Source organism: Toxorhynchites rutilus, chromosome 1, assembly GCF_029784135.1.
Source record: "Toxorhynchites rutilus septentrionalis strain SRP chromosome 1, ASM2978413v1, whole genome shotgun sequence".
Lineage (NCBI taxonomy): Eukaryota > Metazoa > Arthropoda > Insecta > Diptera > Culicidae > Toxorhynchites > Toxorhynchites rutilus.
In genome coordinates this window covers 100,393,631-100,418,062 of record NC_073744.1, presented here as the reverse complement: position 1 = coordinate 100,418,062, position 24,432 = coordinate 100,393,631, and the positions used below count along the sequence as shown (strand labels likewise).

Below are 24,432 nucleotides of genomic sequence, written 5' to 3'. Positions count from 1 at the left end.
ACTTCTCTACGAGTTGTTTGAGAGCAGACTCTGAACCTCTGGATCTTTTTTTAACCCTTTCTTTACGGCAGTGTGCTGGTGTGATCGAAGAGCAGTATGAATTTCATGTCGTCTAAAGACGACGCTCGTACACACAGCTCGTCGCGCAGATGTCGTCTATAGACGACACTCGTACACACAGGACGTCGCGCGAATGTCGTCTATAGACGACGCTCGTAATGAAAGGGTTAACGGCAAATTTAGAATAATTAATTTTGAATGTGTTTTCTCGCTTCATCGTGAAGCAATTAACACACGACGCGGCACCGTGCAATAGCGAAATTTACAACGATAGGTACTTTCCTTGTGATATGCTCAATCGAAAATACGTCTGTACGTCTCAAAAGCGGGTTTTGAGTGTGGAGTGTGTTTGTGGAAATGCGTATGTCGTATATGTGCAAGTATCATCGCTCCTCGCAGTCACCGTATCCTCAAACGTATGCAGCGAAAGTTACGAATCGTTCATGAAGTGTTCCTCTAGTTTACTCAAAATTTTTATTGATTCGATAGAAAAAACGATTGAAAGCATCAACATGAGTTTAGGGGATACACTGTGTTAACCTTTTCGCTACGAGCGTCGTCTCTAGGCGACATCCGCACGACGACCTGTGTGTAGGGTGATACTGCACATCGATCACACCAGCAAACTTTCATATTCAAAGTACTAGAGATACAAACTATCACTAATAACCCGACCAAACAACAAAGCTGTAAACAACCAGGCAACCAGGCGCCTCTTCATAATTGAAAGTAAGGAAAATGGCATTCAACAACGAAATACAAATATTGTCATCAGTTGAACTAGCTCGTTTATCCATCGAACGCCTGAGATCTCTGAATAAAGAATGTCATGCCGAAAAAGTCGCGCTGTATGCCACTTGGAAACTGCATGACGAAGAGTATGCGGCAAGAAATATCAGAGGCGCCTGGTTGCTGTCACCTCTGTTCCACCCAGCGTGGCGCCTAGTTGCCTACGCAAATCAATTTGGATCCGATGCTCGGAATCCGACCGTTCAAAACAACCACTCGTGACCGGGTTGTTCTTAATGTTGGCGAAGCGCCTGGTTGCCTTCGCCGCTGCTATGCCTGACTGGCATTCTGACTGCTTATCAAAACTGGACTTTGTTTTCAATTATTGCCTGTTTCCTGAGATAGGCGCAGTTATGCCTCATGGCTTTTTTAGGTGGTATCCTCATGACAGCCGCACCATGTTCGTCTTACAAGACCGAACCTCCTCCGTACTCCGACGGGCGCAAATCAATTCAAACAGGACTACTCAAATTTGTTCAGAAACGTTCATCAATACTGCGAGTTAGTTTCTGTTCCTTTCTGGAGCCACCATATTAAATAGGAAATGAACCCTATTTGGAGCCACCTTATTCGGCTCATCTGGTAAAATTCCCAAATGAAGACGCTTTTACTTCGGGCGAATTGAGAGTGAGTTTATTTATGTGCTTTCCCGGATTTTTATACAAAACTTATCCCTAGTGATACCCCTGATACCTTCGCCGCATAGTATTGATACCAGACTCTTTTGCCTGCGTCATTCTAGTTATCTCTGCCATGTGTTCTACCTGATCCCTATCTGCTTATCCTGTTATCGTAAACAAATTCTACGACCGGCCCTGATTTGGGATTTCCGTCCGAGTGATAATTTCGGCATCTGAGTATTCATCAACGAAAAATTCTTCCTCGGGGTATTCCGTTGTTTCAACTGTGTCGTTGTTCACATGGGTATTGAACAATATACAACAAAGGAGCGTCGTCTTCGTTTCGTTTCGAATGTCGTCTTCGTTTCGTTCCAATTATATGCTGTAGGCTCTATATAGGCTGGAATTTTTCGAACATCGATGAATCACGGTTTTGGAGACGTCCATCCATGCATCATGCTCCATGTAGTTTGTCTCGGTACATTGTTTTCGTAATTTGAATAACCTGTTCATGTGCTAGAGATGTCACATTTTTCGGTAGAAACTTGAACTCTATCAAGTCATCATCCGAAAGCAGCTCATGTTGGAAATGATGGGTCGTACAATTGTGGTTCGATTCCCATTCTGTTGGAAAATTTTGGTACGAAAAACTCGTGAAACCACTTCTGAAATATGGTGTAAGTCATCCATGCATTGTTTGATTAACCCTCTACCGCCCAAGTTTTTTATTTATCTGAACAAACCTACTCCACTTTTATCTCGAATTTCCGACCTTCAACATAAAACACTCCTAGCAGAAAGCTGCCAGCCTGAAAACAATGTGTATGTGTGATAGATAAAAATATTATAAAGATGTTCTTGTGGGGGTGAACATTGAAAATAATGTCTGAATAATTTGAAAAGAGAATTCGCGAAGCCCGTCTAAAAGCGGGCTTGGGCTGTAGAGGGTTAAGCATATTCAACTGGAATATGAACGTTTTTGAAAGTCCTTGGGTTCTTGGTTTCCAATCATAAACATCGGCAATTAGTGAGTACCCGTAACATTTGCGCATGACATAAAGGTAACTATATCTTTTGCCATCTTTTGCCCCGGAGCAGTAGACTCTTCAGTGTACACCAAAGTTTACCCGAAGAAAGCTTTATAAAAAATGTCGACTCATCGACATTCTACACCTGTTCAGCAGTTAGTCTTCGCTCTAGCACGTTAGATAAAAAATCCAGTTTTCAGGGTTCCAAGCTTGATCACTAGATAGTTCTCCCCCGAAACCTTCAGGGGCCGGATGCCAAAACCCTTCTCGATGTTTCGCACCAATGTTTCACTGAATTTGAAATCTTCAGAATATCATACTCTTTGGCAGAAATTCTGGCTCTTGCAATATTATTTTTTTGACGTAGAACTACGTCTTTCAGGAAGGGTGCCAAATCAGAAAACAGGTCACGTTTTTATGAAATAAAGTTAATGTTAATAACTATTTCACTGTGAACGAATTCTCATGATTTACATAACAATCGAATCGGAAATTATCTAAGATTTGTTTGATATGCTATACATTACAACTCGCTAATCTCTAATCGGTTTAAATGAAAACTGCAAGAACTTTTTTTCCCATACATTTGTTCTGCCGATTTGTGTGCTAACCCTACCCGTATCTCGAATGCTTATAACTCGAACATTTCTTAATATTAGGCTGTCAAAAAAGTCCTGCGGTATTTTTTTTCGAATTTTCATTTGTTCATAAAATTAGTTACAATCATCTGTTTTAAGTCAAATATGCGCCGTTTTGTTCGATGACTTGTTCCCAACGAGATGCCAACTTCATAATACCCCTGTTATAGAAGCTCGCTTCCTTATTGGCAAAAAACTCGGATAGACAAAAACAGATGGTAGTCACTTGGTGTAAGGTCCGGACTATACGGCGAATGCAAAAGAACCTCCCATCCGAGCTCCCGGAGCTTCTGGCGCGTCACCAAAGAAGTGTGTGGCCTGGCGTTGTCCTGATGGAAGACAATGCGGCCTCTGTTTATCAAAGATGGCCTCTTCTTCATGAGTGCTACCCTCAAGTGGTCCAGTTGTTGGCAGTACAGGTCCGAATTGAGCGTTTGGCCATAGGGAAGCAGCTCATAATAGATTATTCCTTGACAATCCCACCAAACATACAGCAGAACCTTCCTGGCCGTTAATGAGGGCTTGGCCACCGTCTGAGCCGCTTCAGCGGGCTTCGACCACGACCGTTTGCGCTTCACGTTGTCGTAAGTAGTGGGTCACTACTTACGACAACGTTCATCGCCAGTCACCATCCGCTTCAGAATCGGGTCGATTTTGTTGCGATTCAGCAGCGATTCACATGCGTCGATACGGTCAAAGATGTATTTTTGCGTCAACGTGTGTGGCACCCATACATCGAGCTTCTTTGTGAATCCAAGCTTCTTCAAATGGGTAATAACAGTTTGATGACTTATCCCCAGCTCTTGGCCGATGCTACGGCTGCTACTATGCCGGGCTTTCTCGGCTAATTCAGCGATTTTGTCGCAATTTTCGACGACAGACCTTCCGGAGCGTGGCGCATCTTCGACGACCTCTACACCAGAACGAAAACGTTGAAACCATCGTTGTGCGGTGGAAATGGAAACTGTATCGGGTCTATAAACTGCACAAATTTTATTGGCAGCTTGAGATGCATTTTTGCCTTTGTCATAGTAGTACTGTAAAATATGTCGGATTTTCTCTTTGTTTTGCTCCATATTTGCGACACTATAACTCACGAACGACTTAACCAAACAAAACACTGTCAAGGACTATATTATAGCAAAAATACCTTTCCAACAAGCTATAGTATGACTCGATACAATGAATACAACTAGAACTACGCGCTTACAACGACACCTCGCGGAAATACCGCAGGACTTTTTTGACAGCCTAATAGATCGGAAAGATGTTTGCATCAATTGATAGGAAATATTTCTACGCATCTATCACAATTAATAAAGTATTATTTTTCATTAGATCAACAATTGAATAACTGTAAATGTCAAGCGTTATCTAAACGCCCTAACTGCCAAGTTTTGATTGGCCTGAATTACGGTTTCCCCAACACAGACTTCTAAATCGATGTACCTGTAGAAATCCGCTCTTCAAATATACATGCAAGTTGGGGACATTTTTGTTCCCACCTAGCTGTGTTTCCCTAACACGGACTTCAAAATCAATGTGCCTGGGTGAATCCGCTTGGTCAAAATATGCAAGTCGGGGGTATTTTTTCCCATTGAACTGTGTTTCCCTAACATAGACTCAAAATTAATGTGCCTAGAGGAATGCGCTTTGCAAATACATGCAAGTCGGGGATATTTTTTGGTGTTGAGTACTTTTGTACTCGCTTGTCGTTGTGCAGACAGGAATATGTTCCCTAAAACGTACTTTTAAACTGAGAAGCCTGATAAAATCGCCATTTCAGATACTAGAGGTAAATGAACTTTCGCGATTCGAGAACTACGTAAACATTGTATGTGCAATAATTCCAGAGGGAAATGTAAAATACAATGATCGTTTGACAATCCTTCCGTTCACATATTTTGGTAGTCCTAGGCATCAAATCAAACGTAAAAGGACGTTCATCAAATTTATTTTTAACGAATAACATAATCTATTACAAAAATTTCGATGCATTCTAAAATAATATTCGAAATGGTAAAAAGTAGATTGCATGATATAATTACGTAGTTCTGCGTCTAGAATATGCGGTCGTGTCCTACATACAACCCCTTACAATTTTTTTGCTTCTACATGTTTTGACGTATGTCAAAAGTGCATGTCTGTATGTGTATTATGTGTACTTTATTTTTAATTTATTTTGTTCACCTTATAGTGGAGCTAGAAATAATAATACACCCAGGTTTTTTTACGATGTTTTTTTTACGCGGATTTTCCAATTAACGCGGTTTTTTACGCGGATTTTAGAACTAACGCGGTTTTTTTACGCGGATTTTCCAAATAACGCGATTGTTTTTACGCGGATTTTCCAATTAACCCTTTCGTTACGAGCGTCGTCTATAGACGACATCCGCGCGACGTCCTGTGTGTACGAGTGTCGTCTATAGACGACATCCACGCGACGAGCTGTGTGTACGAGCGTCGTCTTTAGACGACATGAAATTCATAGTGCTCTTCGATCACACCAGCGCGATGTGCATAATTTTCAGCGCAGTGCTCCGTACAGGGGTAGCACTTCGGCGGAGCACACTGCCGTAATGAAATGGTTAACGCGGTTTTTTACGAGGTACGTATCCCCCGCGTGAAAAAACCTGGGTGTAAAAAGGTTTCATTGGTTGTTTTTCTATACTAATAAATTATTTTGATTTGGTAAAGGAGAACTTTCTATATATTATATTTAGTTTTGACTATTTCTCGCGATATATTATGATTTGCTCATTTTTTTCCACTATTCACCAACTCTCGTTCCTTTGATTCTTCACGTTATTCTGTCGTGTTGGAATATCGCGATTGAATTTCGATAAAAAGTCACAGGAGAGTTGTGTCCAAGACACGACCGCATAGTTGACGTAGGATTCCGTAAGATTATTTGTTGATTTAGGATATGTTTGAAGAGTTACATCGTTAAACTCTTTGATAATAATTTGGTGGCCCTGAAAAGAGCCGTTTTGTTTGGTTGTTGGGCATTGTTTGTTCACTCCACCAGTGTTTACCGAGTGATGATGACAGAAGGATGGTAAACAGTCGTTGGATGGTGCGTATCAGATAAAAGACACTGAAGTGGAACGAGATATGATGAAAACCGCCTTCTGTGATCGTAGACGAGTTGCCTCCCTTATTATGTATGCATGAAATAAAAAGAAAAAAACTCACCAATGTAATATAAGACAATTACCAATACCGAACACAATTATCAATTTTTATCATCAGTACAAACATGTTACTTTAATATTGAAAAAACATATTTGAAATGGAAATGGTAATTTTCTTTTATAATTTTTACTTTCTGAGTGTTTATTCAACCTAATGAGAATATTAATTGGACTAACAACAACTAATACCAAACCAATATTCAAGTTCCAAATTTAAATTTAATTTGCTAGAATTATTCGTATCACTCACCTTACTTGCTATATAAAAATACTCCCGACTTGCATATATTTGCAATACCCATTTCCCCTGGGCACCTTGGTTTTGATATCTCTGTCAAGGAATACATTTCGGTAGGAACAAAGGCTTCCCTTACATTTATGTAATTTCAATGCCGATTTCCTCCAGGCAACTTGGTTTTGATGACTTTGTTAGGGAACACATTTCGGTACGACAAAAGTTTTCTCTACATTCATGTATTTGCAATGTCGATTTCCCTCAGGCACTTTGGTTCTGATATATCTGTTAGGGAATACATTTCGGTAGGAACAAAAGTTCCCCTACTTTCATGTATTTGCAATGTCGATTTCCCCCATTCAGCTTGGTTTTGATGTCTGTGTAAGGGAACACATTTCGGTGGAAGCAAAAGCTCCCCCTACTTCCATGTATTTGCAATGCCGATTTCCCCAAGGCAGCTTGGTTCTGATGTCTCTGTTAGGGAACACATTTCGGTGGGAGCAAAAAAAGACGGGTGGGTAATGTCGGGGACATAACCGGAGTGACGTAGGACTATGCAAAGGGGACAGCTTTTGTTAAATATATATTTTAAATATATTGTTTTATTTTCTTCTCCTACGTGAATACCTACCTATCTACCTGAAAAATGGATTAGTTTACTGTTTACTCTTTATGAATATGTTGATGGTTCTGAAAAGAACCTTTGGTGTTGTGTTTTTGTTATCACTCGATATTCCCATCTTGTTCGGTTAAACCTTCCTGTTTAGCTATTGCGTTTGCCACTCGCCACAGCTTTCACAGTTGGAAAATTTCTTCCCATCCGACTTGTGACATATTGTTCAGTAAATTACATTTAATGCGACGTGCCGGAGAAACACTTTGCCACTCACTGAAACTAATTGTTGCCTTGATGAGCGCCGAACCGAAGCTGCTCTGTTCTTTATGCGAGTTTTCTGATTGTCGTGAGCAGCTTTGCAAGCCAACTCGAGCACTCCGACGGCCGAAACTCTATAATCGCTGTTAGGTATACTGGTGCTTCGGCACCAATCCGTTCGGCCTAGTTACCCTTGCGGAGCAATCAGTGAATGCGACCAACAGGGAACTGGAGACCTGCACGGTTCGAGTGAGACTTTGCCTTTTTTTAGCAATTGGCGGATACACCTACGGGGAACTGCACACTTGCACGGTTCCAGTGGGACTTTGCCTCTCCCTTAACTTGTCCTCCTTTGTTACGTCCACGATGCCGATGCCGTACAACCACACGGGATTACGGTTTGAAAGAAAATAAGATATTTTTTGGGGGTCCGCGTGTTTTATACTCTAGCGGTACACACTCACAGGATAGAGACAAATCGGCAGACTCAGCCAGAGGGGCGAGTCCAACGAGACGAACGAATGAGCGTTAAAAGGGAGCGATGGCAAAAAAATACATTCATTACGATTTGTTCGCTCTTTGGATTCACATGCAGGCTAAAAGGGTCCTTTTCAGGATCACAAAATTATCTTCAATCTAAAGAGTTTATTGTTTTGTTATCACTCGATATCCCCATCTTGTTTGGCTAAACCTTCCTGTTTAGCGATTTGTTGCCACTCGCCACAGCTTTCACAGTTGGAAAATTTCTTCCCATCCAACTTTGTGACATGTTGTACAGTAAATTACATTCAATGCGACGTGCCGAAGCGCCACTCAGTGTCGCATTGGAGGTGATTTTAACCTGTAATTGAACATTTGCGATGACAGTGGTACAGGGTCGACTTTCAATGTGGGGTCATAATTTGGATCTCTATGTTTACAAAAATGTCCAACTAAATATGTCGCATTACATGTCCGTCCAATTAGCTAAATGTCGAACTAATTGTAAATTACTGTACTTTCAATCTGGAAACAATTTAAGAATTGGTGAAAATTGAATACTCAGGAAAGTCCCCAACTATCAATAAGCTCAGAACAACTGCCAAATTCACATACTCATCAGATCCTGGCAAACAAATTATGAAAAAATCAATTTGTGTTTTATTATTATTTTGGATAATGGTTTAGAAAGCATTGAACTGTATTTCCTAAACTCTTTTTTGGAAGGTTTAATGGCCCTGAAAAGCGCCTTGTTTTATGGAATGGTTCCAATTTCGAAAACTTTATACTCGTGGTTTTGAAAAAAACCATTTCGAACGCCCTCGATGCCGCCTTGTTCTGGATTTGCCACCAAAGCAGTTTGTATAAAGAACAAACTTTTTTCTTCTGCTACCTGATGCCGTTTTGCGATTGCGTTTGCCACTCGCCACTCGCTGCAACTGCCTGTTGTCTTGATGTCCACCGAACGGAATGTGTTCTGTTCCGAATGCGGGTTTTCTTATCGCCGCGAGCAGCTTTGCCAGCTTACTCGATCACTTCGGCGGCCGAAACTATATAGCGCCGGCTAGGTGGACTGGTGCACTGGTACTAACGCGCTCGGCCTAGCTACCCTTGCGAGGAACTCCAGATCAACACGGTTCGAGCGGGATTTTGCCTTTCCCTTCACTTTTCCTCCTTTACCATGTCCAGAAATGGCTGCTTGGGTTGGTTTGTTGATGTGTTGTGATGCGAACCGATGTGGTGTACGGTTTGAATGAGAATGATCGTTACGGCAGCGGAGCGGGGATTTTTAAACTGATTGGCTGGTAGAGAATTACGCATGTGTGAGACTGCGACCAATGTTTCGTTCATATTTTTTCTTTTTTCTTTCCAATCGTGCTTCATTCTATTTCGCTGCTGCTCTGGTTGCCCGGTTTGGTCGGTTCGATTTGAGGAGCACAAAATGGACCAATTTTTTTTTTTTTTTTTTTTTTTATAATTACGTTTATTTGTCTTTTTTGTTTGGTAAAAATTTATTTACATGGTTGATTCATTCTCGACTTCAAAACTAAATTTCAACTCATCTATATCAATCCTACCATTACTACTATCAATGAAGGTGATATATGTCAATAACAGTTTCATTATCAAAATTCGTTCATTTGTTTCAAACCCCTCCAACGACGGTCGAAGGAGATCCTCTAAATGGAGTGCGCGTTGTCTACCAGATACCACTAGCAGCTTTTGTTGTAGCACATTGAAAGCATCTCGTACTCTCCGACAGCCAAAAAATTTGTGCTGTATTGTTTCCACACTCGAAGAACAGTGTAAGCAATTTTCATCGTCCGTTCTCCTCATAACGAACATCAGACGCCGGTGCGAGAATTTTTCGTTTACCCACATGTAAAGAAGACTACGTTGTGAAGGCAATAACTTCCGAACAGCAATATTCTTCCACACACGGGGCCAGTTAATTGCAGGATTTGCTATTTCCACTTTCGGTTTTGCTGTACGTTCTATGAAGAAACGATGGATGAGATTGGCGGAAGGCTGCTCTCGGATTTGGAAGGGGAAATTTGGATGATGATTTAGGATAAGCTTTAGGCAAGGAAGGTCTGAGGGGGGGACGGTTGTTTGGGAGAGGAAGGAATTGTAATAGGGAAGGGAGCTCATTTCGTGTAGGTGCCGATTGATTAACAGCGCTTTACACTTCATCGCTGGCAATTGAAGGTTGAGACCGCCATCCTCCTGTCTTCGCGCTAGCTGCTCCATTGGGATGGTTGCACACGCACCACGGAAAAGAAAGCGTCGCATAATGGTTGTCAGTTTTGCCACGTGTGCTGCCATTGGAGACAGATTTGCTGCCATGTACCATGTCCGTGATGAGATAAAAACGTTCAACAGTGTTACCTTCTGGTGTAGTGATAAGCTTCTTGAAGAGTGCAACCATACTAGACGCGAAAAATTGGTCACGAGTATGTCCCAATTTGTTTTCACCATACCTCGGACCGAGTTGGTGAAGATTATCCCAAGAATTTTGATGGAACCTCCCGTGCGAAGCCACGGTGCAGTGATTGGATCATTCACACATCCGACGTCAATTGCGGTGGTTTTATCTTCATTCAAGCGTGCCCCTGCTATCCTCTCAAAACGCTGGAACAAGCCTCGCATCGCATCAAGCTTTTCGGCACTCGATACAATGGCACTGATGTCATCTGCGTAAGCGATAATTAAATCTGCCCCACACACTTGCTCTAATCGCAGAAGAAGTGGGTGAAGATAGAGCACGAAGAGATGCATCGAGAGAGGGTCCCCTTGTCGGACAGAACGTTGGATTTGGATTGGAGCGGAGAGGTGCCCGTTGATGAGCAAGCGAGAGGAAGAGGCTGCTGCTACACGGGAAAGCAAATTCACCAGTTCTGGGTTGAAACCCAAATCTCGCATCGTAGTAAATAAAAAGCGATGATCCACACGATCGAAAGCATGATCGAGATCAAACGAGATCAGCTTGCCTTTTTGTCTGCCCGCCTTCAGCTGTGCAATTCTGTCCTTCAATGCTAACGTTGCTTGGAAAATGTTGTGCTCGCCGTTCGAGCATTTTTGTGAGCGAGTCAAAACACTATGAGCTCGAAGCACATTTTCAAGTCGCTGCTTCAAAACACGCGACAAAATTTTGTAGTCATAGTTGACTAGACTAATTGGGCGGTAGGAACGTGCGCTGTCCCCCGAATCTCGTTTCTTCACCAGCACGATCACCCCATCGACGAAATGGGATGGAAAATTTGACCTGATAGCGTCATTCATAACCAGGTTAAGCTCACGATGTATCACATCGAAAGTTCGCAGAAAAAACTCTTTTGGCAGTCCGTCGGGTCCTGGAGACTTTTTCGATGCGCTTGTGCGGATAGCAAAAAGTATTTCTGCCGTAGTGATTTCATACATACAAGCTTCGTTTGCATCATCCTGCTCGGGAATGATTCTCTCACACTGGAAAGGTCCCCATTCTCCCTCTTCTACATTGCCGGGCGCGTATAGATTACTGAAATACTCGACCATATGGTTCTGTATAGCAGCAGAATCATCGATGATTTCATCTCTCTCATTTCGCAGACGCTCGATGGTTGTTTTTCGTCGCACTCGCTCGCCCAGCTGATAAGTCGATAGCGGCTCACCAGCAACGAAGGTTTCGTTGATTCGCACGAACATTTCGGAGAACGCTCGCTGGTGTGTCAGCATCTTTGCTTTTATTCGATTGATGGTGGTGAGCATGGCAGGGTTGTTTTGGTAACCATCGTACGCATTCCGTAGTAACTGAAAGAGACGATGTTGTTCACGATGGAAGTTATCGAATGCTGTTTTGGACTTCCATCGGAAAAAAGACTTTATTTTAGGCTTTGCGCACGATAGCCACCATTCCATCCACGACCGATAGTTTCGTCGTTGATGAGTCCAAAACTGCCACCGTATTTGGAACTCGTTAATATTTTCAGCGGTCAGTAGATGCGGACGGAGAGACCAAAATCCACGACCATGTGCTCTGTCGGGGAGAGGAAGGCAAATTCTCATGGTGACGGCCTTATGATCCGAAAAACAGCACACATGTACAGCTGTAGATCTCAGCTGTTCTCGGAGACCGTTGCTCACGTAGAAACGATCGAGCCTAGACGAAGAGTTGTGTGTGATGTAAGTATACTCGATCTCTCGTGAACGAAGTCGTTGCCACACATCATGCAGATGTAACTGCTGAACGGTGGCTAGAAGAGCGGGACTCGAGTTTTGCCCCGTCGCATCGCATTGACGAATCACGCAGTTGAAATCGCCACCTAAGACGACGTGGTCGGTCCGATGACGAAGGTAATAGGCAATGCTGTTGTTGAAGAACCGCTCTCTTTCAGCACGGAGAACGGGACCTGATGGGGCATACACATTACAGAGCGTTGTGTTGTGGACACGGAGGGCGAGTAATCTTCCGTCTAGACTCTTCTCTACATGTGAGAATTTGATGTGTTGTTTTAAAGCGATTGCCGTTCCTCTCCTTGAGTGGTCGACATTACAGACAACGTTGTAGCCAGGCAAGACTAACTGCTCGTTCTCTACCTCCTGCAAAAACACAATATCCAACTCCATTGTGCGAACAAACGTGCGAAGGGCGTTTAGCTTGGTTTGGTTGGTGATGGTATTTATATTGATCGTCCCGATGTTACAACTGACGTACTCCATTTTATTGGATTTCTTCGTCGGAGATTCTAACTTGTACGTGTTCGGTGAAGATGACGTCTTCTCCGTAGTGACGCATTTTCTTGCCTGGTGGTTGTCTACGCGAGCGTCGGCTGCCATTCGAGCCTTGGGAAGCTTGTGAATTGTCTGTTTCGTTGCCATCGGGTCTACGATGCGACGTGGTGGCGTTCGGGAATGAGATGGGCGATAGCTGGATTACAGCTTGTGTTGCGGATGGTATCGTTGTTGAAGGTGTAGCGGGGGGTGGCATCGTGTTATTTTGTTGTTGTACTGCGGTTTTTGTCCCACTCATTTCAGAGAAATTTGGCTTCAGACGCGTGTTGTCGTAGTGACCGACAGTGAGCGGACTCTTTGTCAAACGTTTTGATGAAGCTGACGATGGTTTACGAAGATTCGTTGGTTTGGTGTGTTGAGGTTTTGTCGGGTTGCCCTTCGTTACGCTAGCGTATGATTGGTCTGCTGCGAGCTTCTGCACCAGCAGTTTCTTGTTGCAGTTGAGCGGGGATTTTTAAGCTGACTGGCTGGCTCGCATGTGTGAGACTGCGACCAATGTTTCGTTCATTTTTTTCTTTTTCCTTTCCAATCGTGGTTCATTCTATTTCGCTGCTGCTCTGGTTGCCCGTTTTGGTCGGTACGATTTGAGGAGCACAAAATGGACCAATCAAAAATGGGCACATAGTGCATTTGGACAATGCTTGATATTTCACAATTATTCAATTATTTATCTCAAGAAAAATGAAATGTTATTCGTTATGATAGATGCGTAGATATATTTCCTATCAATTGATGCAAAAACCTTTGCGATCTATTGGGAAATGCTCGAGTTATAAGCGTTCCAAATCTTGCATTTTTTCCTACTTGTTCAGTGCCTAGATTTCCATTTCACCCCTATATCTTCCGGTTAGACGTAGTCCTACGCCAAAAGTTCCCCATACTTTCATGTATTTGCAATGCCGGTTTCCCCCAGGCAGCTTGGTTTTGATGTCTCTGTTAGGGACCCGCCGCATGTGTCATAAATTTCGACCAATCAGAAGTGGGTATTTCCGTTAGGATAGGGGTTGAGATTTTTCTATTGTTCGATAGTTAGTTTTATGACATATATTATTTTCTTCAATATAAACAATTGTTCTTTTTTTTTTATCCAGTTCATTTATTTGTAAGGCTCAATCGCATAAGCTTTGCGGAGCCGCTAAGTCAAGGTTTGTTTATACAAAGTTTCAACTAATTTCTATGTTTAGTAGGATTCGACCGAATACTCGCGGTTTACTCGAGGTTAAAAGGGCAACATTTTTGTGGGACGGGTCAGGTTGGGGATATGGATATGAGGTATCGTTGTTTCAACCGAGGGTTGCAGCACGCACTGTAGCATTGTGCATAATGACCAGGGATAGCATCTGGTGTTCGACTAGCTGTCGAGGGTGGGCGACGGTGAGATGGGGGGACAAGACAAACAAACTAATAACGAAAAAGAAAAACACAAAAGCATTAAATACTAATACTAGACCGTTTCACAAACATATAGATCAACTGCATATAGCAGATGTCGCGAGTTCCCAACACGTCTCTAACAGGAACATAGGGTTGTCTTCCTTGAACCTCAAGGGCATTCAAAAGGTACTCTCTGGCTGCGTAATTATCCGTACATTGCCAAACTGCGTGATCGATGTCTTCGTAACCGTTTCCACACCGACAGACGTTGCTATGAACAAGATTTATTCTGTGGAGATGCACATCTAGCGAGTAGTGGTTGGACATAAGTCTACTCATTACACGAATGAAGTCACGACTTAAGTCCAAACCTTTGAACCACGCTCTCGAAGAAACCTTTGGAATAATTGAATATAACCACCGCCCAAGACTTCTTCTTCTTCTTGAATGGCGTTAACGTTCCCTTGTGGAACTTTTGCCGTCTCAACGTATGTATTAACTAGCGTCATTTATTAATACTTGGTCGAGATTTCTTAAGCCAAATAACACGCCTTGAATGTATTCCGAGGGGCAAGCTCTTGAATACGCATGACCACAGTGCAAGTCGAAGGAAATTTCTTTGACGAAAAATCCCCCGGCCAGAACGGGAATCGAACCCGAACACCCGGCATGATAATGTGAGACGCTAACCACTCGGCCACGGGTGCACCGCCCAAGACTTCCAGTGTCCCAATCGGTTTGCCAACTCAAGAGGGAACTCTGACGCAGTAATTGGAAAAATTCATCGTATGAAATCTGTCTATCAAGCAATTCGCCTTCTTGGGCACCCACCTTTGCGAGAGTGTCCGCCTTCTCATTGCCAGGAATTGAGCAATGAGAGGGGACCCAAACAAAGGTTAACTTATAAGATCTTTCGATCAGTGCACTCATCTGCTGTCTCACTTTTGTGAGGAAATAAGATGGGTGCCGACTGGAGAGCCTCAAGCGAACTGAGACTATCCGAGAAAATGAAGTAATGGTCTGCAGGCTTGTTGGAGATCATCCCCAATGCGAAGTCGATTGCTGCCAGCTCAGCAACATAAACGGAACAAGGTTCCTGCAGTTTACGGAAGGCGCTTGAATTTTCATTGAAAACACCGAAGCCAGTGGATCCATTGAGGCGAGACCCATCAGTGAAGTATCTTTTCATGCAATTGACTTTTTGGTACTTTCGGTTAAAAATACGGGGAATGAAAGTTGGTCGAAGCTGATCTGAAATCCCAAGTATTGCTTGTTTCATCGACAGATCGTATTCAATTGAGGAACTGCTGATGGTGAAGTGAGCACGGTCTGGAGTAAACGATGGAAGACAAATATCTGATGAAATATAGTGATGATAAATTCTCATAAACCGAGATTGTATATTTAGATGAAGCATTTTATCAAAGTTTTCAATCACAAGTGTGTTCGTGATACCGCATTTCACCAGTATTCTGAGAGAAAGTTCCCAGAATCGGTTCTGTAGAGGAGTTACTCCTGCCAGAACCTCGAGACTCATGTTATGCGTTGAGTGCATACAGCCGAGAGCTATACGCAGACAATGATATTGAATTCGTTCCAAATTTAGAAGGTGACTTTTAGCTGCTGAGAGAAAGCAGAAAGAGCCATACTCCAGAATAGATAGAATAGTTGTTTTATAAAGCGTTATGAGATCTCCCGGATGAGCTCCCCACCACGTGCCGCAAATCGAGCGGAGAAAGTTGACTCTTTTTTTCTGTTTTCTGCGGCGAGAATTCTATCCCTAAGTTCCTTGCCCAAGAAGACAAGTTATCTAGGGAATTTTGCAATGGTCTTTGCAAGTTTTCGGCATTGGGACCTCTGACGGAAACCACACCATCATCTGCAAGTTGTCTTAGCGTGCATTGTTCTGCCAAACAACTGTCAATATCTTTCACATAAAAATTATAAAGAAGGGGGCTGAGACATGAGCCTTGGGGTAGACCCATATAACTATTTCTGGAAGTTGTCAGCTGTCCAAGGGTGAAGTTCATTTGCTTTTCTGACAACAAATTGTACAAGAAGTTATTCAAAATTCCAGGAAGTCCACATCTGTTCAGATTGTCTGACAGAATTTCTATGGAAACTGAATCAAAAGCTTCTTTAATATCCAAGAATACTGAAGCCAGTTGCTCCTTGTGCGCAAAGGTCAGTTGAATATCTGTAGAAAGCAACGCTAGACAATCGTTTGTTCCTTTGCTCTTGCGAAACCCAAATTGTGTACTTGATAGCAAATTATTTGTCTCGATCCATTGATCGAGTCTTCGAAGGATCATTTTCTCCAGCAATTTTCTAATGCACGAGAGCATAGCAATCGGACGGTATGAGTTATGGTCAGACGCTGGTTTGCCAGGCTTTTGAATTGCTATCACTTTGACCTGTCTCCATTCGGGTGGCACAATATTGTTTTCTAGTAGAGTATTGAATAAGTCTAGCAAGCGTCTTTTCGCGATATCGGGAAGATTTTTTAGAAGAACGAATTTAATCATATCGCTTCCGGGTGAAGAGTTGTTCGATGAAAGAAGAGCCATAGAAAATTCCAGCATTGAGAGTGGTCTGTCCAGAGGTCCACCGCTCGGAGACGTTTCTCGAAGAATATGTTGGGCTGGAACTGAGTCTGGACAGACCTTTTTAACGAAATCGAATATCCATCGGTTGGAGTATTCTTCACTCTCGTTGGTAGATGAGCGGTTACGCATGTTGCGAGCTACCCTCCACAAGGTGCGTATTGAGGTTTCACGAGAAAGACCTTCGATGAAATTGCGCCAGTAACCGCGTTTTTTTGCTTTAACTAATTGTTTCAGCTGTATTTCAAGCTTTGAATATTCCTCGAAGTGTGTGGATGTTCCATGTCTGCGAAAAGCTTTGAAAGCATCAGATTTTTTCAAATACAATTTTGTGCATTCATCGTCCCAGCCAGGAGTGGCTGGTTTTCTTTTAAATGAAGCACTTGGAACTTTTCTTTTTTGTGCTTCCAGTGAGCTTTTATACAATAAATCCACGAAGAATCGATATTCCAATGGTGGAAGTATATCTATTGATTCGACACCGATTGTTACCGCCGTTGCAAATTTTTGCCAGTCGATGTTCCTTGTTAGATCAAATGGAACTCGAGATGGTTCAGTGGATTGCGGGCTACACTTGATTGATATATTGATTGGCAAGTGATCGCTACCATGGGGATCATTAATGATCATCCACTGACAATCTAATGATAGCGAGTTTGAGCACAAAGATAGATCGAGTCGGCTTTCCCGAGCCGGAGGTTTTGCAATTCGTGTCACTTCACCAGTGTTCAAGATAGTCAAGTTGAAATCGTCACATAAATCGTAAAAAATAGCCGCCCTAGCGTCATCATAAAGATCGCCCCACCCAGTACCATGGGAGTTCATGTCACCCAAAATTAGAACTGGGGTTGAGAGAATCGAAATTAGATTCCAAAGTTGACTACGGCTAATGGAAGTATTCAGGGGGACCTATACTGAAGCTATGCAGAGTTCTTTATTCTTTGCAGTTATTTGACAAGCGACGATTTCGACGTCTGATAGAGCTGGGAGAGGAATTTTATAGAAAGAGTAGCACTTTTTGATCCCTAAAAGTACTCCTCCATAGGAATCATCTCTATCCAGGCGAATAATATTAAAATCGTGGAAGTTGAGTTCTGTGTCAGAAGAAAGCCATGTTTCGGAAAGAGCGAATATATCACAATCATAATTTTGAAGTAAAAATTTGAACGAGTCTAGTTTAGGCACTAGACTACGGCAGTTCCATTGTAGCACATTGATCATATCTTCTACTACGTTAGATGAATTATCCATCGAAAGATATGATTGATGCAAGGGGGGGCCATGAAGCAGTCAATTGCTTAAGATAAGACTTTAAAGATGGAAGCAAGGCAGAAATAAGGCTTCTGAGGGGGTCTTGAATTTTGAACGTGTTTAATATGAAGTCCACAATGTCCGAAAAAGCTATCAATCCTCGATTAGACGCGAATTTTCTACGAGAAGATCGAGGAACAGCGTTTTTATTTCTCTCTTCTCTGGGTAATGACGTAAAATCCTTGCTGCAACCAGGAACTGGCTGAGAAGGAGCCTTCGGATTCGTTTTTTTGCTACTATTACCCTTGGAATTAGACAATCTTCCGAGGGTCATTTTAGCTTTCTTACGCTGCACCATTGGTGAAGAGAGCTTTCTTTTTGATGATTCATCCTTTATTGAAGATTCTAGTGCAGCCGAAGTATGACCCTCATCAGAATCAGAATCCGATTCTTGAGATGACAAAACCGAAAATTGGTTTTCATTTTGAGCGGCTGATGCAGTCTTTAGCATTTCAGCATAAGTCCGCTTGGAGCGTCCAGCGATAGAACGCTTCACTTTATCGGAGTGCTGTTTGTACCTTGGGCACTCTGGGATTCTCGCCACAGTGAATACATTTTTCCACTGTTTGAGTGCAAGAATCCTCACTATGTTTATCGCCACATTTGCCGCAACGAAATTTGTTGCCGCAGTGGCTAACCGAGTGTCCCAACTTTTTACATTTGGTACAATTATAAACCCGCGGTACAAACAGGCGCACTGGGAAAAAAACATTTTCTACTTTCACATAGTTTGGGAGAACAGAACCTGCGAAAGTAACTCGAAAAGAGTGCGAGGGCTTATAAACTTTTTTATTTTCTTCCAAAGATGCTGAATGCAGATTTCTAACATCCAGGATCTTTACAAGATCTCCAATCATCGAGTTTTTGAAGGAACCCGACGCTTGTTTTAGTTCATCGACACTCAGACTCGCGTCGGTTACTACGCCTTCTATCTCCACTTCTCGAGAAGGGATGTAGATGTGATACTCCCTGTTAAAAACTTCGTGGTCAACAATCTTGTTGGCCACATCAAAAGTCGGTGCTTCTACACGCAGTTTGTCCGGTCTCTCTTTATGTATCGAGACGCCCTTATAATTACGCAGCAAATCTCTTGAAATATCAAGAGTTCTCAAAGCTTTTTCCTTGGGCCGAAAGAAAACAACCCATGGTGCCTTCGAGGACAGTTGATAATAACGCGTCCGCGCAACATTGGCATCAGCAGATGTCATAACGGTTGCGCAGACGGTGCGCAACCGCCTATGAAAACGAAAAAAAAACTCGCACGCACACACACAACTCACACGCACACACTCGCGCAAAAACTCTACTTAAAACTAACTTAGACTAAAAACTAACTTAAACTAAAAACTAGCTCAAATCAAAAATCTTCTTGAAAAAAAAACAATAATTTCGTAAAAAAAAAATTTAATAAATAAAAACTCAATAAAAAAATTTAGTCTGATGAGTTCGAACAACTTGAACAACCCTATTCAGGGAGCTATACAACGCTGCACGCTACGGTATAAGCACAATAGCGAGACGGCAAAAACTATTTTATTGTACTTCTCTGTTTGATGTTTGGTGAAGATACAAATGTGACGCTCAATGGAACCAATTCACAGAACACCGGTCCAGCGTCGCTGGAGAGGTGCTGCTTCCTCGCTGTTCCGGATGCGTTGGCACTTAACTTGTCACCAATGGGCGAAAGAAAAAAAAAACAACAACCAAAAATCACTTTGGGGGAGGGGGAAAAAAAACTTTCCAGCTTCGATATTGTAGCGGAGGACGGACAATGATAAACAATTGTTATGGTGTACCGAAATCGATTGATGCAAAAATATCATCAATCCATAATGAAATGACTGAGCAATAAGCGTTTGAAATTGGACAATTTTCACGATGTGCTCGACTTTCGATTTTCAATTTACACCCCAATATGTTCCCGAAAGATGTAATCCTACGTCAAAAGTGCGTGCGATTAATACTAGAATATATGGTTGGTTCAAATAACTATACAGGTTTTCCTTTTTAGGATACCTGCCGCGTGTTGTGACAATTGAGATTTCTAGATTTTCGTTTCGACGATTGGTCGAAAGTTCTCGTCTATATAATCACATTAATGAATCCTGATTATTACCTCTCCCCACTAACAACTAGCCATCCCATGAGATTTTCTAGGGAACCACGCCATAGAGGCGACCCTTCTGGCCTTCGGGCGACGATTATCATACTAACGCCAGTTTATTTTATATATCTTCTATAACTAGTGTTGATAGTAGTCTATCTTTGTTTCAGTTATCTGTTGTATTTTTGAGAATAATTGTGATATTTATGTATTCCTTTCGAAGGCTCATGGAAATCAGATTGTAGATTCAGTTTTTCTATTTTATTTGAATGGTTTTGGACGCTTTGTTAGATAAGGTACTATGTTTGTAGTTTGTATTTATATTGATAAGAATATGTACTTCTATGCTTCAAAAAGTGATCTTAGGTTGCTCATTAACATGTTGAGCCCCGTGTTGGTCCCTAGGGATTGACGTTGAGATTTTCGTCGGAAAAGCGTTGATTACTGGGGCAATGTTTGTCTTCGGATGTTTTACGATATGTGATTGTCTTCTAATCGCATTTGTGACTTTTTTACGTTGTACAATAAACATCTATGGAAAGCAGGGACCGAAACTGATAGTGTGTAAATTGCATGTATTTGCATAGCGGTTTCCTTCAGGTTTTGAAGACAGTGTTGAGGAAACCGCATATTTGTCTACCAAAAGCTTTAACCCTTTTCTCTACGAGCGTCGTCTATAGGCGAAATCCGCGCGACGACCTGTGCGTACGAGTGTCGTCTATAGACCACCTCCGCGCGATAGCCCGTGTGTACGAGTGTCGCCTATAGACGACATCAGGATGATACTGCACATTGATCACACTAGCACGATATGCATACTTTTCGGCACATGTTCAGTACAGCGGTAGCACTTCGACGGAGCACACTGCCGTAATGAAAGGGTTAAGCATTTCAATTTAGCAATACACCGGGTTTTTTATGAGCCCGAGAAGAAGAGAACTATTGTTTGACGAAATATTACAAGATACCCTCACTCGAATCAATCAAGTTTGATTACGGGCCTCATATTCATGGTGGGACAGTTATGCCTAGAATGTCAACATGGACAATTGAACTTGATGTTGTTTTTTTTTTGAAACATTGATGTTTGATGTTTTTTGTTTACCATTCTTTCTTCTGATTGGATGGGCAGTAAATAAAAAGCTTCTAAGACAACTCCCATTTTCTTCTGCCATATATTTTGAATTGTAGTACTACAATGGAAAAAGAGTTAATGTTAATTTAGGCTAGTATATAAGCTAGTTAGTAAGCAAAGAAAACAGAGAACAGTCGATGTCGGTTTTTAAACGGAGTAACGTCGTTTACTCCATAATGTCCGAAACCCCGTGTCTACGAAAGGTGAGATCTCCAAACCGAAACATGCATAAAAATATCGTTTTATGAAGAAGGGGGTGATCTGCAATACTTTTGCAGAATAGAAATCTCATTGTCATTAGGCATTCACTAACAAGGTATACAAGGCAGATTAGGCATGAAAACATCGTTTTATGAAGAAAAGTAAAAATTGTCAAAAAGTAATATGGGACAACTATGGTAGAACGGCAGACTATTTAACACAAAATGAGAGAGAGGGACAAATTACCTTTGGGTTAAAATCCCTTAAGAAAAAACAAGAACCGAGAGCGAAATTGTTCTTCTCACGAGCGATAAACTTCTACGCCTCGTATATTGGGTCGGGGAAAAAGAAATGTCGTATGTTGTCAATATATGGCAACACTTAAACATATCTTGCGTTGTACTTATCGCATACGGCTATTTAAAGACGACAATCTGTGCTACAAGTGTCGTTTTGACAGTGTTGTGAATGTCCTATTCAGTCTCAAGTTATAGCGCGTCAAGGATGGAGTCCACCAAGCAAGAAATTCGCCATATTTTTCGTTTTTACTACCTGCGAGGTAAAACTGCAACGAAACTGCCGAAAAAATTCGTGTAGTTTATGGACCTGATACTGTAACGATTCGCACAGCACTGCGTTGGTTTGATCAATTTCCTTCTGGTATAGTGGCTGTCGAAGATACACCCCGTACTGGTAGACCAATCGCCTTGGAAACCAATAAAATCGTTGAAATCATCCGAGTAAACCGGCGTTTGAGCACTCGCTCGATTGGCCTGGAACTGGGTATAGACCATAAAAACGTTAGGAACCATTTACTGAAGATTGAATTCCAAAAAAAGCTGGATGTATGGGTGCCACACGAGTTGACGCAAAAAAAATCTTTAGATCGAATCAACACCTGCGATGCACTGCTGAAACGGAACGAACTCGATCCATTTTTGAAGAAGATGGTGACTGGTGATGAAAAGTGGATCACGTACGACAACCTGAAGCGAAAAAAGTCGTGGTCGAAGTGCGGTGAGCCGGCCCAAACTATCGCCAAGCCCGGATCGACGACCAGGAAGGTTTTGCTGTGTATTTGGTGGGATTGGAAGGGAATCATCCACTCAATTCGGTTCTCTACTGTGAGCAGCTTGACAGTTTGAAGCAGGCGATTGACCAGAAGCGGCCAGAAATGATCAATAGGAATTGTGTTGTTTCCACCAGGACAACGAGCTCGGATGGGATGTCCTATTGCACCCACCGTATAGTCCGGACCTGGCTCCAAGTGATTATCATCTCTTCCAGTCCATGCAAAACGCTCTTGGTGATACTAAGTTAGCCTCAAAAGAGGCTTGCGAAAACTGACTGTCTGAGTTTTTTGCAAATAAGGAAGGGGGTTTTATAAGGGGAGGATAATGAAGTTGCCTTCTAAATGGCAACAAGTTTGCGAACAATACCGCGTATATTTGACTTAAATTGTATAATTTTAAGTATGTTAAAAAAAGCGTCAAATTTCGATCAGAAATATGACATTTCTTTTTCCTCTCTTTCACATTTCTTTTACCCCCACTTTCCCTACAATAGAGTTATACAAAATTAAAAGAAATTGATAACAAATGGTAATCAATGCTAATGCTAATAGTTAACGCTTTCGCTACGAGCGTCGCCTATAGACGACATCCGCCCGACGACCTGTGTGTACGAGTGTCGTCTATAGATCACATCTGCGCGATGAGCTGTGTGTACGAGCGTTGTCTCTAGACGACATGAGAGTCATACTGCACATCGATCACACCAGCGCGATGTGCATACTTTTTAGCACAGTGCTCCGTACAGCGGTAGCACTTCGGCGGAGCACACTGCCGTACTGATAACTATTGAACTGTCATGTTGTACAAAAACATGACCATATGGTTGCTTTCCAAAGACATGAAAATCAGCATACAATTTTTCCTATTTTAAAATCAAGCAATTCCACGTCAAATCAGGCAGCCGCTGCCCCTCCCTGTCCGAAATTTTTCAAACATTGTACACATGGCGGCAGCCAGTCAAAATCATAATTTTCATAATGATTTCATAATAATTATCTTTTTTTCGAAGAATCAAAAACATTGATGTGTAATTGAAATATGATATGCGTAAAAGTTGTTGGATAATCAATGAATTATTTAAGTAAAATAATAGATTAAATACTCCGTTCAAAATCTTCTGTAAAATGTTATTAATATCAAAATCTAAATTTTGAGCATGATTTTTTACCTGGTTATTTGAAATATTGTTTTTATTCGATGAACTATAAACTTCCCAGTATTTTTGGTGTACATCATATTTAAAACATACACCTAAATTTACAAGTTATAAGTTTTTGTGAAAATAGCCAATGATTTTAAATACGCCCTTATAAAAAATCAGTCGCATTTTGATTAATCATTTGAAAATTAACATTTTGATTTTGGGTCGCTGTAAGCTTGTGCACAAAGTTTAACCCTTTCGTTACGAGCGTCGTCTATAGACGACATCCGCGCGACGTCCGGTGTGTACGAGTGTCGTCTATAGACGACATCCGCGCGACGAGACTTCGGCGGAGCACTCTGCCGTAATGAAAAGATTAAAATCGAAGTTAGTAGCGTCGAAATCAGCTGATTTGTCGTGGAATTACTCAATAGATGCTTATGTAGCTAAAATGTATTATTTTTTCAGCATATCCAAAACGTTCAGTTTTAGTAATAAAGGACATGGACTTTACTTGGTAACGCCCACCGAAATTCAGAAATTCACTGTGTGTCACGATTTTTGGTGAGTATAAAAACTTCTTTTTTCATATAAATCATTACATTATAAGCATAATTTTACTTATTCACCTAACATGATTATCAGAATTGCTTGAGATGAATGATGATGATGTTGGATTAAAGAGGCTTTAAACTTTTCAGTTCATTCGCCTCTAAAACTTGAGATGAAATAAATTTCGCTGGCTGTGCTTGTTTATGTGGTGCTGAATATCAGAAATATTGGATTCAAGTTTAAGAATTGC

General features: G+C 41.7%; 1 protein-coding gene across 13 annotated transcripts in view; it reads left to right on the top strand.

Moving 5' to 3' along the window:
* Positions 1–24,432, top strand: part of LOC129761766 (syntaxin-binding protein 5) — a 722,498-nt gene that overhangs the window by 567,605 nt on the left and 130,461 nt on the right. For 11 of the 13 annotated variants that reach the window (XM_055759517.1, XM_055759518.1, XM_055759514.1 and 8 more), the window contains one exon: positions 24,099–24,194. The exons of the other annotated variants lie outside the window; for them this stretch is intronic. In XM_055759517.1, the coding sequence (XP_055615492.1) occupies positions 24,099–24,194 (96 nt within the window). The remainder of the gene's footprint in view (positions 1–24,098; positions 24,195–24,432) is intronic. 13 annotated transcript variants of the gene reach the window in all.